Consider the following 16,889-nt stretch of genomic DNA (forward strand, 5'->3'; position numbering starts at 1 on the left):
CTCCACAAACGAACTAGAAATTGCTGTCCTGGAATGTTTGAGGCATGCATACCATTTCTAAAGGGTATAACATCTTCTCTACTGGGAGTGGGTAACCCAGTCTATATCCCGCTCTCTCTCATTAGGGTGACTAACTAGTGAGTTTCTGGACTTCAAGTCTACCTGGTTGCTAGAACCTTACCTGGACAACATTCTAGATCCGACCGATAGGAAGCTCTATATGCAATTCAGATTTGGTTGCCTCCCTCTCAAAACCTTTACCAGCAGATGGCCGAATACGGCCCCTAGTAACAAGTTATGCCCCTGCTTCAACCTGCACAAGAAGTTACCTGCCCATGTCCTCTTTGCATGACCATCCTACGCTTCCCTACGAAGGAAATGGCTCACGCCAACCTACAAACGGCTTGGAACCCGAGATCACGCTGCAGCCATGAGAATTTTAAAATCAGACTCCAGTCTGCCCATTGCCATTGCAGTCACCAATTTTCTCGGAGGAATGTGGCACATTAGAAGGAAATTGACTAAAACTGCTTAGCTCTTTGTCCCTGCAGTCTTACATGTATATTTCTGTTCCAATACTGTATCTCAGAACTGTGTTTTGCCACACTCCTCTTTTATTGTACTGCATTTTGTGCATTATAAGTTTTTATTTATTTTACCCAAATTTATTTTGTGAACTTTAATTTATTATTTATTGTGGTGCGATGTGACATTTATGGCACTGGATGCCGAAATAACATTTATGATGACACAATTGGGAACTCCAAGGGCACACAAGCTGGGATTGGGGACTGAACTGCAGGACATTCAAACCACTTACGGTTATCTTGGCTCCACAAACAAACTATAAATTGATGTCCTGGAATCTTAGAGGCAAGCATACCATTTCCAAAAGGTATAACATCTCATATTTAAATAAACAGGGCATACATATAGCGCTGCTACAAGGGACTCATCTGACAGCCCGGGAGGGGGCAGCGTTACAACGTAGATGGCAAGGTCAGGCATATTACACTAAATACTCTGCCTTTGCTAGGGGGTTCTCATCTGGGTGAGAGCGGGGTACCTTTGCAATGTACAGCAAAGGTAGCGGATCCTGAGGGGAGGTATGTAGCTGTGAGACGGAGGCTTAAGGTTAGGAATCTGACAATAGTTTACATTTATGCTCCAAGTTGTGGATCAGGGCTCATTCATAGTGAACCTGCCAGGGCAGTTGACCAATTACTTGACACATACTATACTGATTGGGGGGGGGACTTCAATCGTGTGGTGGATGTGGAAATGGATAGATCACACCTTCGTGCTGAGAGACGCACCAGCGAGGAGACTGGCGCGGACTTTCACGGACTGGCAGAGGGAATAGGGTTTGATGGACATGAGGCGAGTGACGCATCCCCGTGACAAGGATTATTCATATTATTCTAGTTCATATAATTTGTATGTGCGACTAGACCCATTTTTGTGTTCTCCTGATGTGCACAGCAAGGCGATGAACGCAAAAAACTTGGCCCGTAGAATCTTGGACCATAATCCTATATTACTGACCTGCTACTGGTGCTGTCCCCAACCTCAGACACCCACCTGCAGGCTTAAGCCTGAAATGCTCAAGGGTCAAGTGGTAAGGGAGGAGTTAAGAAAAGGTATAGATGATTATTTCTAGGCTAACGAAGGGACCGCCTTGAGCACGCAGAGAGAATCGGAAGCATTCAAAATTACACTCAGGGGGCACTGTCTAGCGATGGGATGGTAGTCAGAAAGACCTTAATGGAGGAAGTACAGGTTGCTGAGGAGGATGCCACGGCTAGTACACCCGGACTAGGCTGGGTTCATCCCAGGGCGCAGCACATTCCTCAACATTAGAAGCCTACTCTCGATCCTGGACCAAGGTGCCATGGACTATGGTGGGCCGGTGATCATGACTGTTGATATAGAAAAGGTGTTTGATAGCCTAGAGTGGGACTATTTGTATGCAGTGATGTCACAAATGGGGCTAGGGAGCAGCTTCATGGCTGGACTAAGTTGCTAAACACGGCCCCAACAACATGTGTGCAAACGAATACGGTGATTTCCCAACGCTACAGGGTGGAGAGGGGATGCAACAGGGGTGCCAACTATCTTCCCTGCTGTTTGCTTCAGATGTGGAGTTCCTGGCAGCCCGGGCATGGCTAGGAACACACTTCAGAGGACTGAAGGTGAAGGGGCATTGGCATAGAATAGCATTATATGCTGATGACATGCTGCTATTTCCTCAGGATGCTATGGGAGAACTAGCTGGAGCTAGGATCAGGCTGGAGGAATCTGGGAAACTATCAGGGCTTAAGGTACACTGACAGAAATCCTCGGTGTTCCCAATGGTTGCGGAATTGGAACCACCAGATGACCTAGCCCCCTTGCAGGGGGCCCCATTATGTTTTTTTTTACTTGGGTGTTAGGATATACCACGATCGAGAAGACCTATTGGATGGGAAAGTGGGCAGTGCCCTGCGTGCCCTGAAAATTACCACAGCATTTTGGGCAACTCTTCCACTATATGTTATAGGCAGAATAGCACTGCTGAAGATGATTGCCCTTCCCTCGCCTCTTATATTACTTTGGAGCGCTACCCTTGTGGATACACCGGGTGACTTTTAGGGAGTTGGACTCAACAATTATATCATTCATATGGGGTTCCACCCGCAGACGGGTCGCACTGACTACACTATAACGTTCAGTGGGAGAGGGAGGGCTAGCAGTGCCGGATTTTGAGGGACACTATCTGGCGACCCAGTTAAAGTGACTTGTCCAATGGTTAGCAAATAGACATGGACTGGAGAGGAAGGGGGACCCATTTGTTCCAGGGATGACTGACTTAGAACGAATACTAATGGGTGTCAGGTACACTTCAGCAAGCTGACAGAACTCAAAGTGATCACAAGGTGTTGGGAAGGTGCCTATGACGGGCTCAACTTAGAATACCCTACTCACCTGACCTGCCGATAAAGATGCTGAAAGCCCTACCACAGGGAGAGAATTGGAGATACCTTATGGTCTGGGCAGAGGGAGGGGTTTCCACTTCGGAGGGCCTCTATAGGGATTGGGAATTGCTCACATTTGAAGATCTTAGGGTGGACTATGATATCCCTAGGGGACACTTCCTCTTGTATAGAGCCATTACCACTGCAATACGTCGCCATTGGAGAAATGGTACAGTTGAGCCTCCAGTGATGGGCAGTTGTGAATATATGTCCCTCTCCTCAAGTAGTATTAAAATGGTTTCTGGTCTGTAGAAGGCCATGGGGGGGATTGCCGCCAGCTGCCTGAAAAACTGAAGGCTAATTGGGAGGAAGTTTTGGGTACCCCGATATTAGAGGCAGCTTGGGGCACCATACTTAATAGAATGCCCAAGGTGTCAAGAAATGCTTGTTTTAAACTGATTCATTTCTACGTGCTGCAGAGAGTGTATTTGACTCCTGAGCGCATACAGTAGTACTTTCGGGTGGAGAAGGCAGTCTGCCCTCGATGTGGAGAGAATGGGGCAGGCCTGCTCCACATGTTATGGAGCTGCCCTCAATTGCATCAATACTGGGAGGGATCACAGCGCAACTAGCCACTGTACTAGATGGGATTATCCCATGTAACCCGGAACACTGCCTGATGAGCTGGTTTCCTCACAATTCGAAAAACAGAGTGACCAGAACGTTTCAGGACCTGGGTTTCCTACCAGAGAAGTGGGAACTAACGTGTAATTGGAATGCAGCATAGGGGGCATGACTGCAGAGAGCGTTGATAACTGGAAAAATGGGCAACAGTAGAGGGTGAAGTGTTGCTAAGAGAGACACAAAGGGGGATTGGGTGCCTGGAGAACGCATGTGCATGGGAGGCCTTAGTAGCTAACTTTTAGGCAGCTACAGTAGATGAGGCTGCATCACATTGGGAATATTTTTACATGGCTCAGACTAGCTTGGGGAAACCTTTGCAGGAGTCTGGATTAATATCCTTATTTCGGCTGAATCCTCATGGCACTAATATGAATGTCGCCTGGGCGCCGAATACACTGTGCTCCTTAGGACCCAGCCAGATCACAACCGTTCTAAAATCTTACATTAGATGCAATCGAGGGAGGGTAGAAGGGGTAGTTGGGGGACTGTTATTGATGACGGTTGCGGAAGGTTAACGGTGGATGCAATAATATGATTGTGTATGCCTAGTATGAAATGTATACTCTTAATACTGCCACCTTTCCCTGTGAATAAAATGGATGATGTAAATATGAGTCCAGCCGGGCCTTCTGCTTTATTGAAAACCAATAAAACATGTTTAAAAAAAATATATATTAGGTCAGAAAACATGTTCTTGGTAACTGAAATTGCTACAGTATACTAGTACATGGGCTGCTTACTAGGGCGGATGTACCTGGCTGAGAGTGAACTACCAGCTAATTTGACATATTGAGCTGCTGGTTCGATCACAGCCAGGCTGCTCACAAGTACATTTCTTCAGGCTTCCTTTAAGACAGCAAATATTCGGCTAAACTGTGACGGTAAATACCACTGTAGTACAGAGCGCTGTACAGCTTCTTGCAAATCCTATGCCCCCTCTCAGAAGTGAAAGCATTTCCAGTGAGCTCCAATGTCAAGGCCTGAGCGTATGTAGACACCAGGCGTACCCATACGTGATGATGTCAGAAACACGTGAATGCGGTTATGTCACAGCATTACTGCTAGCCTCCATTACAATTTCGTACCTGGGCTGATGGGAAGCATAGTTAATTCCTCAATTAAGTGAGCGCACCCTCAATGGCATAATTATGTATTCTAGCACACCTCGGTTTGGATACTTTAAAATGATGTCTCTTTTCGTTTTATGGTATTTATTTTTTCTAATTTCTGTATTTATCCATATTTTTTACCATCTTATTGAGATTTATCCATGTTTTTTTGTTTTGTAAATGAAATCTGTGGTGTTTTAGCAAATTAGGCAGCCAAGTATAACAAAACAACACAGCATTATACTACAAACCTATGTGGACAAATGCCTGCCTGCATTCAGAGAAATCTCATCTTGCTTTATAGCTCCCTATGCTGTCTTTCTGCTCAGTTGCTGGCCTGGAATTCAGGAAAGACAATAGGGAGATTCACCCACAAGAAGCTCAATATTCTCTATTTTTCCGCTTTTAGAAATAAACGCAGACAGGAAACACGTTGTTTTCTATTTATCTGTAGAAATCATTAAAAGCAGGAAACTGGGGGCCATAGTTTTAATGCAGTTTGTTGTAGTATGTCTCATGGCCCTAATGTAATTAATGAGCCTGGCACAGAACTGCAGAAATCTGGTACTGAAAGGAAATAAAAACTTCTTCTCACATACTCAGTATCTGACAACCAAATCTTATTGGTGTAACTCGTAAATCACCACCAGGTTCAGCACTATTCCTTAAAGTTACAAAATATTTCCCTCCGTGGGCCTGGCATTACTTTAGTGGTTTGATGTTACTCAATGTGGAAACCGCAGTCACAGTATGAGTTCTGAAGTAGTTGGCTTGACATCACCACTCTATGGAAAAACACGTCACAGCCAGTTCTCTGAGCGTTTTGAAAGCGTGGGTGGAGGACGTCCGTGATCCAAGTCGTCCTATTCAAGATGGCCTGACATATTTAATATGCTCTGTGTCCGTTTCTTTCAGGCGCAAGAAAATGTAATGTACCAACTCGACATAGGTCAAAATGTTTCTTTAACCCTTGCCAATCATCTCTACGTGTTTCCTATTCCTTATGTAGATTTTTGAAATAAAAAAATCAGATAAGGAATAGCATTTATCTTAACTTTGGCATGTATTTTCAAAGGCTTTTTAAGCACAAAGAGGCATCCGAGCTTTGCGCTTCGAGGCACAAATATTTTCTCGCTTCCTAATTGTTTTAAGAGTTCACGGTTTATGCACCTAGCAAAGTCTCCAAAGTTTCTCGGTTAACTGTTGCCTTGTTTGTGTGCAGTTCTTTTAGCACGATACAGCAGCATGCTGAGAATATTTTCGCTTTTATTCAGCCCAGCCAGGCTAGAAAACGTATACATTATTTCGCTCCACAAGTTTACCTTTTACAGGCTTTTTCTATGCACAATGAATTTGCACAGAGGAAGGGCACCAAACTTCTCATTCTAGGTCTTGTGCTAATACTGATGTCAGTGCAACAGGGAGTCTGCATCCAATTTGTAATTTCAAGACTGTTGCAAATAATGGATCTTGTGGGTGTATGGCATCAACAAGTGTGGCAGGTAATATACCCGGCGTAACTTCTGTGGGGAAATGGTGCAAATTCTGGGTTTCCACGCCTCAGAAGGAAAAATATGCACCATTAGGACTGTAGTGTACTCCCCTGAGTACACTGGGATGCCCCGGAGCAAAGAATGAGACACTGATGCCAGTTTGAAGTTTGAACCGCGTGGTCGGTGCGGCTGAGGTACGTGACCTCGAACACCTCGCTCCTCTCTGCTTCTTCGGCTCGCGCCTCTGCCCCTGACCATGCCCTTTATTTTGTTATATATTTTTACCCCTGACCCTGGGGCAAACCATTTCACCACTTAACCCCGGTGGGGAGATGCATGCTGTCTGTGCACGCCCGAGGGATAAGACCCTTGGCCGCGCCCCTCTAACATTGGTGGTGTCCGGTGACCAGTTGCATCACTGGCCCGCGACACCACATTCCTCCAACAGTCAACACAATGAAAAACAAAACCTTAAACAATGTCACTTCTCTCATCAAAGAGGTGGTCACGCAGCCGGTGGATGGAACGGGGTTGCTGCGCAGATTATATCGGGTGGCTTCAGACCTTCCTCTCGCCGGGCTCTGATCAGAGTTATGGCCAGGAAGTCCACTCGGGACCAGATCTGGCATGTCATCACCGGACTCTTCAGAGTATGAGTTACTGTCATCGTCTTCACGTGGAAATGACGCTGAGTCATCTTCCTCAGGAGTGGAATTCTCGCTGGGAGGACTGTCATCCGAGGATCGAAACCTTTTCAATAAGGAGATGTTTTTGGTGAAGATGTGTTCCCCGCGCTGGGCCACCACTGTAGATCTATTTCGACAGAGGATGATCCATGGAGTAGTGTCAAACGGCATGCGGAATTTACTCCCTGATGAGACTTCTTTCAAAAGGACTTTGTCTCTGACCGCTAAGTCTGACAACACTGCTCGCCTCTTCAGACTGGCAGGTCGATTGGTGGCTGTTCGCCGTTCCTGGACTTGGTCCTGATTCAGGGCTAGAGTCTTCCATGAGTGCTGGTGCGGGATGGAATCGGTGGCAGTGCTCCCAAATGCAACGTGTCCAGGTGCTCGGTTAGTTGTCGAATGGGGGGTCTGTCGGTAGTTTTGCAAGAACGAGTAAATAGCATAGTCACTCGTTTGCTTGCTGGCATGGGCGATGCGAATGACCTTGTTCAGCGTCCTCATGAATCTTTCGACCTCGCCATTCGCCTGAGGCCATCTGGGTGTGTTTTGACGATGTCGAGTACCTATGCAGCTTAAGGCCCATATTTATACTTTTTGACGCTAAACTGCGCTAACGCAGTTTAGCGTAAAAAAATTTAGCGCCGTCTAACGCCATTCCGAAGCGCCATGCGGGCGCCGTATTTATGGAATGGCGTTAGCCGGCGCAAGCAGACCGGCGCTGCCTGGTGTGCGTGGCAAAAAACCACGTAGACCAGGCAGCGCCGGCGTAGGGGGAAAATGGCGCTAGGGCGTCTTAAAATGGTGCAAGTCGGGTTGACGCTAAAAAATCGTCTTAACCCGATTTGCGCCATATTTTTTCGACGCCCATCCCCCATCAACATGACTCCTATCATTGTAAAGATAGGAGTCATGCCCCCTTGCCCAATGGCCATGCCCAGGGGACTTATGTCCCCTGGGCATGGTCATTGGGCATAGTGGCATGTAGGGGGGCACAAATCAGGCCCCCCTATGCCACAAAAAATAAAAAAAAAAATACTTACCTGAACTTACCTTAATGTCCATGGGATGGGTCCCTCCGTCCTTGGGTGTCCTCCTGGGGTGGGCAAGGGTGGCAGGGGGGGTCCCTGGGGGCAGGGGAGGGCACTCTGGGCTCATTTTGAGCCCACTTGTCCCTTAACGCCATCCCTGACCCAGGCGTTAAAAAGCGGCGCAAATGCGCCGTTTTTGGCCACGCCCACTCCCGGGCGTCTCTTTTGCCCGGGAGTATAAATACCACGTAAAGGCCTGGGAGTCATTTTTTAAGACGGGAACGCCTCCCTTGCATATCATTAACGCAAGGAAGGGGTTCACGCTAAAAAATGACGCACACTCCGGGCACTTTGGCGCCCGAAGCGTCTAACGCCAGAGTATAAATATGGCGTTAGTTGGCGTTAGTTCTGCGTCGAATTTGCGTCGAAAAAAACGACGCAAATTCGGCGCAAACGGAGTATAACTATGCCCCTAAGTATTCTGCCAACTCTCAACTTTGGAATGGCGGGCCGTTGTCAGCTTTGATTTCGGAAATCAGGCCGTGGGTGGTCATGGCCTTTTCCAGATGCGATATGACCACGTCTGCCGTGAGGGTTGGGATGATCTCCACCTCAGGATATTTTGAGAAATCGTCGATGATGACGATGGTGTGGCGGCCATCCGGGAGGCTTCCAAATTCTAGGCTCGCTGAGGCCCAGGGTTTCTCGGGGATAAGCTCGGTTTATACTGGGACTGGCTGGCTTGGCTCTCCTGAGGCTTGGCACCACACACACGACTTCACCATGTCCTCGACTTGTTCGTCTATGAGGGGAAACCATACCTTTGACCGGAGGCGGCTCTTCGTCTTGACCATGCCCTGATGGCCAATGTGAGCTAGTTGTACTACTCTGTTGGTGAGGGAAGATGGAATGACTAGCCTGCACCCTCTCAGTACACACCCATTTGTGTCCACTGTGAGCTTGTCCCGGACACTGTATAAGCTTCCCAACACGCGTTGTGCAATTGAGTTCAACATGGGCAGCTGCTTCTTTATGATGTACCACCGGTTGGTCTGTATTGCTGTCAAAACCTTCTGCAGGCATTCGTCATCCTTTGTGGCTTGAATCAACCTCACTCACTGATATGGGTAGCGGCCGGGAACGGTCTGCGACTTACCGGACATACTCTTCCATCTCCTGTGCGTCGCGTAGTTCTGTATCCGTGGCTGCTCGTGGGTGTCTTGATAGATAGTCAGCAGGGTTTTCAGAGCCAGGGCGGTATTCCAGCTGACATCTATAGTCCTGCAATTGAAGCATTCACTTCTCTATTCTGGAGGGGCTTTAAAGCAGTGCCGTTGAATAGAGGTAGCATAGATTTATGGTCGGTGGTCACTGTAAAAGTGCGTCCGTAGACATAAATGTGATTGTGTTTGCAGCCCCAATGCACAGCTATTGCCTCTTTCTCTATTTGCGATACCTTTGTTCTGTGTCCGTTAATGACCTGCTGGCATAGGCTACTTGGGACCATATTCCTTCATCTTGCTTTTGTAACAGTACGGCTCCAAGTCCCTTTGGTCCAGCCTCCACTGCGACCTTGGTTTTCCTTCTAGGGTCAAAGTATCTCAGTGTGGTCTCGCTAGATAGGGCTTCCTTTATGGCTTGAAACGTGGCTTGCTCTACTGAGCCCCAGTTCCACGTTTCTGAGATTTTGGTTAAGTTACGGAGTGGCTGGGTAAGCTTGGATAGATCCTTGATAAACCGGCCACAGTAGTTAACCATGCCCAAGAAGCTTCGGACTTCCGTCACACACGTGGGAGGAGGTGCTTTCTTGACGTCGCTTACTTTGGCCAGATCTGGTGCGGCACCATTGGCTGAGAACACGTACCCAAAGAACTGTATTTATCTTTGAGGAATTCACACTTCCTTCGGTGCAACGTGAACCCAGATTCCTGTATCCGGTGTAGTACATCTTGAAGACGTGAATGGTGCTCAGTGATAGTAGGCGCATGGATGAGAATGTCATCACTGACGTTTATTGCCCCGGGTAGACCAGCTATAAGTTCTTGAATGACATTTTGGAAAACCTCTGCGGCACTGGAGATTCCGAAGTTCAGGCGCCGGTACCTCCTTAACCCTACTTGTGTGGAAAACATTGTGATGTAACACGACTCTTCTGCCAACACCAGCTGATGGTATCCTGACCAGAGGTCTAATTTGGAAAATCAAAAGGATCCGTTGAGTTCCCCAAAAATGTCATCAATCGTGGGTATCAAATGTCTTGATGGCCACGTTTAGAAGGCACATATCCACACAGATGTGGACCTCTCCAGGTTGTTTGGGTTTGCGTGCTACTACGATCGGTGACTCCCATGGCGTTGGTCCTGACACCTTCTCGATGATGCCTGCCTTCTCAAGGTGACTCAACTCTTTCTCCACCTGAGGCCGGAGATGAAACGTGACGTGTCGTGGCGAAGGGCAACCGGTTGCACAGTCTTGTCTATGTGCAGTCTTACTTCCCTGTTCTTTAAACATCCGATGCCTTCAAATACTCCTTGGTATTTTGCCAGCAGTTCTGTTACTGACTCCTGGTGGATGCTGAAAGCGAACGTGACCACCCTAGTTCCTCTGCAGCTTTGCAGCCCAGCAACATTCCTTGTCCTTTTTCGGTCACGTAGACTTTCGCTGGGATTGTTCGCGACCCATGGGTGATGGTGGTCTGGAATACGCCCTTCAAGACGAGTGGTGTGTACCTTAGCCTTGGTCAGTGTCAGAGCAGGTACCATCCGGCGGTGTTCTTCCGCGGCCAGAATGTTTATTGATGCTCCGGTATCGACCACCGCCACTGTCTCGTGTGTGCCTATATGAACCTGGCACTTTGGTAGTTTTGCTTGTCGAGGGTTGGTATTCCCCACCGCGAACAGGGAGTGAATTACATGTACTTCGGCCTCGTCATCGTGCATATCACTTCCGTGCTCAGACTTGTTTGTCGCCGTGTTGACGGACGTGTTTTTAGTTCGGGCTTTCCGCGACCTGCACACTTTCGCAAAGTGGTGTCATATCTCACAGCTGGAACACGTTTTGCCTCTCGCTGGGCAATCAGCTGATCTGTGTGGGGTCCGGCCACAGTATCCACACTGTCTTTTTGGTGGTTTGTTGGAGCAGTATTTTGGCTTGTTTGCGGGAAACATGACCGCGTTGGCGGTTTCTTCTTTTATAGGACTTTGCAGGGCTGCTTCCATATGAGATGCAAGGGCTTTCGACAGCTCCTTTGTTCGCCCTATTTATAAATGTTTGTCATAGACCTTCCAGATTCTTCCAATGTGCGTTCTCTGAGTTGAGGTGACGCACATCCCTGGATGATTTGTCCTCTTATTTCCTCTACTTCGTCCGGAAACCTGCAGGTGCTGGCCAGGTCTCTTAGGCTCAAGTGAAAAGATGAAGCGTTCGTAATCGGTGTGGGCCATTGGTTCAAAATGTCTGTCCAAGGTGGCAATGAGGGTAGTGTGCATCTTAGGAGCGTCTTCAACAAGGTTCTTGGCTATTTTGTATATGTACTTCCAGGTCTATGTAGCCCAGGCCAGGCCGGGTGTGGGGCTCCTCAAAGGACGCTCGTGAGGTTGGAGTCCCGGGGCTGTGGGGCGGGTCAAAAGTATGGGCCACGCTGGATACGAGGCGCTCCTGGGTGTGTGCACGTCGGCGTGGGCCTTCTCACCCGGGTCGCGTGTCATCCAGCCGGGGGCCTGCCTGAAGGGTCGCACCCATGCGGCACGAGCACCGCGTACACAGCGGCAGCCGCAGGATAAATCAGGAGCACGGTAGGTTGCAGCACCGATCCTCGACGCCAATGTAGTGTACTCCCCTGAGTACACTGGGGTGCCCCGGAGCAAAGAATGAGACACTGACGCCAGTTTGAAGTTTGAACCGCGTGGTCAGTGCAGCTGAGATACGCGACCTCGAACACCTCGTTCCTCTCCACATCTCCGGCTCGCGCCTCTGCCCCCGACCACGCCCTTTTTTTAATTATATACTTTTACCCCTGACCCTGGGGCAAACCATTTCACCACTTAACCCCGGTGGGGTCATGCATGCTGTCTGTGCGGGCACGAGGGATAAGACCCTTGGTAGCGCCCCTCTAACATTGGTGGTGTCCGGTGACTAGTTGCGCCACTGGCCCGCGACACCACAAGGACTTTATTCTGCAGCTCCACAATCGGAGTGGTGCATTAATTTTATGCCTGCCAGATACTGCACAACAGTACTGAAAATTGCAGGTCCACTATTCATTCAGGAAATTAGGTGAAGGCATAACTGCATTCTGGAATTTATAACTTGGGCACAACTAACGGTTTTATTAGTAACGTATGTGGCAGTATGCAACATAGATTGACAATTTTTAAGACATATTAAAAAAATGCTTTACAACCGTTGCAAATTCGTTAAGTTTGCGCGAAGGATTAAAAAACGTTCAGAAATCACAACACACCCCTAACTCTATGAAAAATGCCATATACAATAGAATCAACAATGTAAGTGAAACACAGAATCAATAATTCCAAGTTTCCAAATCCTTATTCCCAGTGTGCACGGTCGCATGGAGAGTGCTGAGAATAGCTTCACCTTCACTGTGTGAACTGAGAGCACATGTACGTCTAACTGTATAAAATCTGCTTTAAATTTTCTTCATAATTTTCTGTTTAAAGTGGCATCACTATGCGTACTCCTTCAGCCAGCAGACAGTGTGAAACAGAGTCACTGACCAGAACTGCGTTTTAAACAATGATTCAGAGAGCAAGCTTTTCGGCTCTCGCTTTTATTTTCCCTAAAACGTTCAGTCACCAGCTGATCAGTAGACAGCATGTTTATCGTAATGCTCTGAAGTTCATTACAATAGAGCAGGAAACTATCTACGTCTTAACACCACATATTCTGTGCAGCAGTCCCTACTGAACGTGACCAATTGCAGCTGCAAATTAGCCTGCTGTTAAATGACTGAGTTCCACATGTATTCTACCTGTCTGCAGGCATAATACAGTATTGACGAGAGTAAGGACTGGAAGAAACAATTGGGTGGAGGGTAATGATGTGATCATGAATGAAAAGTAATAAGCAACCCTTAACTTTCACGATAAGGCTATTGTAATAAATAGTATAATGTATACAATGTATAATAGTAAAGACATATAATATAATAGAAATTAAAAAATGAGTTAAGCCTGGCTGGCATTTAATTACCCTTGCTTGAGCCGGAGTCAGCCCCCAGGCACTTTTCACTGGCACATATGCTAGTGTGTATAAACCACTCTTAATAACTGCTGGCTAAACCAGGCCTTGCTTTAATCTAGCCATAGCCTGCCATTCTTCCAGGGCTCCTTGTCACGCCCTTAGATGATGCTCAACAAGAGTCACTTTTTAGTGTAGACCCAGGTGCTTTCGCTTTCAGCCTGGAGTTCCCTATCAATCCTTCAGGCTGCTAAAAATAGGAAGCCTGGGCAGTCTGTAACCATGTGACCTGATGTCATCAGAGTCATGAGCTCTGATGACTCTATGACACAGGGTCACATATAGTAAAGAGATATGCAGCACATGCTTTAGCTAGCATGCACAGTGTATCTGTTTATAAAAGTACCTGGTTTCACTTTCTTCCTGCTGCGGCTGTGCCTCTCAATTGGCCAGATCTGCAGAGAGGACACGGCCCTGTAGAATACTGCCTGTGCCTTGTATTTCATCTCAGGTAAGTCGGGCTAGTGCCCTGATTTCAGGGCAAGTATTATGCCCCACTAATGCCAAATATCACCAGCCACCAGTGACAAAAAATGCAAGAACTATGGGTTCACTCTCAAATGAGTGAAAGATAACCCCGAAAATAGAACAGACTTGATTTTTTTTGTTTACTTAATTTCGTATTTTATTTTAGTTCTCAGAATTTTACCCACATAATATTAAACGCACTGGCCAAAATGATGTCCCCGAGTTTGATCCCCTGAGGAAACACTCTGGAGAAGTCACTTTAAAGGGTATTGACAGTGCTGGACTTGCTTTCAAATCTTTGCTTTAACTTTTGCACAGGAGTATCTGCTCTTAACTTGCAGAGTTAGTTTCCCATAATTCCGAAAGGCGAAGATAAATTACTGAGGAAGGGTGTGAAATTGTTTCAATCCAATCAAAAGCTTCAGATATAAAAACTACGCCATAGCTTGAGCTTCCAAAACAGGCCCATGCAGATGTTGTGACAACTGTCTGTGTTGGTGGTAAATGTCCTTAAGGCATTTTGATGCCAAAGGAGTCCACACCTTAAGTTTTATATTGCAGAACCTGAAATACATTTCAAAGACAGGGTGAGAGAACGTACCTGGAGATCCCTCACATGTGGCCTTAAGATGCTGTGTCAGTGGGTTTCCTAGAGCTGCTGGATCGAAATGCCCAACAAGGTACAATAACTGATTTTACTATAGAGCATCTCCGCTGATGCAACGGTGCCCGTTTATGTATGAAGAATAATCATTTTATTGGAAAATTTGATTACCTGTAAGTAAGGGTGGTGTTCTAATTAGACATCATAACTGTTTTAACACTAGATAGATCCACTGCTGGTGAAGGCTATAGTATTGGTAAAATAAAATACTTATCATGGCCATGTTTAAAACACAATTTGTCCATGACCTGAAGGAGACATTAAACATGCAACTCAAATCTCAGCCTGGATCATATCTTTAGCTGAGCATAGACTAAGCTGAATTTGAAAAAAAAGCTTCAGTCCTAAACATACTAGGTAGATGCAAACCCTCCTATGAATACCCCCTCTCCTAAAATCATAATTGAAACATGAAGATTTGACAGTATGTCAAATTCACAAATTATCAAAACAACTGCATGCCATGCAAGTGTGACATAAATACTGTGTCCTCAATATCATTAAAAAAAATACTGTCCCACAGGGTGTAGTTCTTAAATAATTAAATCCCATAGGGCAATAATTTTGTAAACTATCTTTTGGATAGGATAGTCATGTCAGATAATATTTTGACAATGATACGCTTAAGTTAATAATACTTGCTAAAGCGCATTTTTACCAACAAGTTATTGGTGCTATAAGACTAAGGTAACAAAAAGGAACTAGAAAGTCAACCAAGCACCTAAAGTCCTGTCTAAGAGACCAAGAACTCCTGAAAAGTTAAATTAGCACATATAAGCCTGTCTAAAACTCAAGGTTTTAAGTATTCCCTGAAGGTTGGATATCTATTTTTTAGACTCAAGTAATCCAGTAGGGAGTTCCATAACAAGGGGGCTTGAAGGCATCCCCTATGTTGCTTCTTATAACTCGGAACCTGAAGTAAGTGGGTTTAGGAATCCATTAATCTGTGCAAGGGAATGCATTTAGTGAGTCTCTTTCATGGATACTCAGAGCCAAATCTTGTGGAGCTTTATAGTACAGTAGATTTTAAACTGAACTCTTTGCCTAACTGATAACCAGTGTAATTGTTTTAGGGTAGAAGTTCTATGCAATTTAGTGCAATAAATCTCTTTTTCATACATACCTTGCAATGGGTATCCACTACAGCTAGAATTCAATCCATATGAAGGCACGGATGATGCCAACAATGGGCAACATCAATTAGCCAAACTTCAGAAAGGGCAACAACCCTATATGTGCACCAGCGAATTACCTATTTCTTGAACGTTTATGGTCTGAGCTAAGTCTACAAAACACAAGCATCTGAAAGATGCCATCGCTTATTGATAACTGTTAAGGCGTCATGTTGGGCATAACCCCAGAAAACAATCCCCAGCATATCACATCTTTTTGTGTTTCATTTGAATCAATGACCAATCAGTGTGTGTTACCCTTTGGTCTGTGTTTCTTCTCTTTCGTTCTGAAGAGCTGCCTCGACTGCTGCTTTCATCAAAACTCTCCCTCTGGATATCAGGCTCTTCAGATCTCTGATGAGATTCTAGCTCCTGGCGCTGTATGTACTTGGCAATTTCCTGGAAATGCAGCAAATACATTAAAGACAGATAACAAGGGAACCAGTCCAAAACTTAAAGAAAAGGCAGTTTGCTTTATACAGACATTTTACAGTAGATTTTAGAGTTGCCTGTGGCCTGTGGAAAATCTCGAAGCCAACGTTCTTGACATGTCTCACTGATTGAGAAAGCTTGACACTGCTAAAGAAAATTGTTAATACCAGTGGAGAGGAACTAGTTTTTTTTTATTATTCACGTTGACATGCAATTCCGTTCATATTTTAGTGTGATTTCAATGCCGAGCTGATTAGATTGAGTTTACCGATCCCCAATAGACGGTTCAGAAAGGACATAACGCTTGAATGACCCTAAAAGATAATTAAAAAGGCCTTCTTTTTACCTTCAATGGCTTCAAGTAAAAGCTCATAATAATTTCCTATCCTAACAGCAGTGCATCTTTAAATGAGAAATGTCATATTAAGCTCAAAATCCATCAAAGCTGTTGCCATCAGTGAAATGCAGGCAATAATTGTCTCATTAAAACAGGAGCAAGCACAGCTTGAGCGGTCTCTGAAGGGTACTAGTGCTGAAGTAGGTTTACTTCTATTCCGCAGTCTCTCAACCAACAAATGCGCCTTCTCTACTCACAAATGTTCTTTTAAAATCTTATGATGCAACTCAGTGTGAAGAACCATCATCACCCTTGAATCTTTGTCAGACAATCCATCAAACTACTGCTACTAAATGGGCAAGTCCACAACCCCTTCCATTGCTACCCCTCCGAACAAAGCAGGGTAGTTAATAAGGGAGAGGAGGGTAAAGGGGGCACTAAGGACCAGGCCCGAAGGCTCTACAGGGTCCACTATCCTACAAAACGAATAATTTATAGATTTAAAAACAACTCTACCTGTTTATCACTAAAGAAAAGACATAACATGACAACCCCACTAGAAGGAGCCAGATGCAGGAGCTACTGGGTTTTCCCTCTTTCTAG

General features: G+C 45.9%; 1 protein-coding gene across 3 annotated transcripts in view; it reads right to left on the reverse strand.

The window, feature by feature from the left end:
* Positions 1-16,889, reverse strand: part of LOC138300863 (coiled-coil domain-containing protein 50-like) — a 671,686-nt gene that overhangs the window by 100,486 nt on the left and 554,311 nt on the right. For all 3 annotated transcript variants that reach the window (XM_069240701.1, XM_069240699.1, XM_069240700.1), the window contains one exon: positions 15,776-15,916. In XM_069240701.1, coding sequence (XP_069096802.1) covers positions 15,776-15,916 — 141 coding nt within the window. The remainder of the gene's footprint in view (positions 1-15,775; positions 15,917-16,889) is intronic.

Source organism: Pleurodeles waltl, chromosome 6 (genome assembly GCF_031143425.1).
Source record: "Pleurodeles waltl isolate 20211129_DDA chromosome 6, aPleWal1.hap1.20221129, whole genome shotgun sequence".
NCBI lineage: Eukaryota > Metazoa > Chordata > Amphibia > Caudata > Salamandridae > Pleurodeles > Pleurodeles waltl.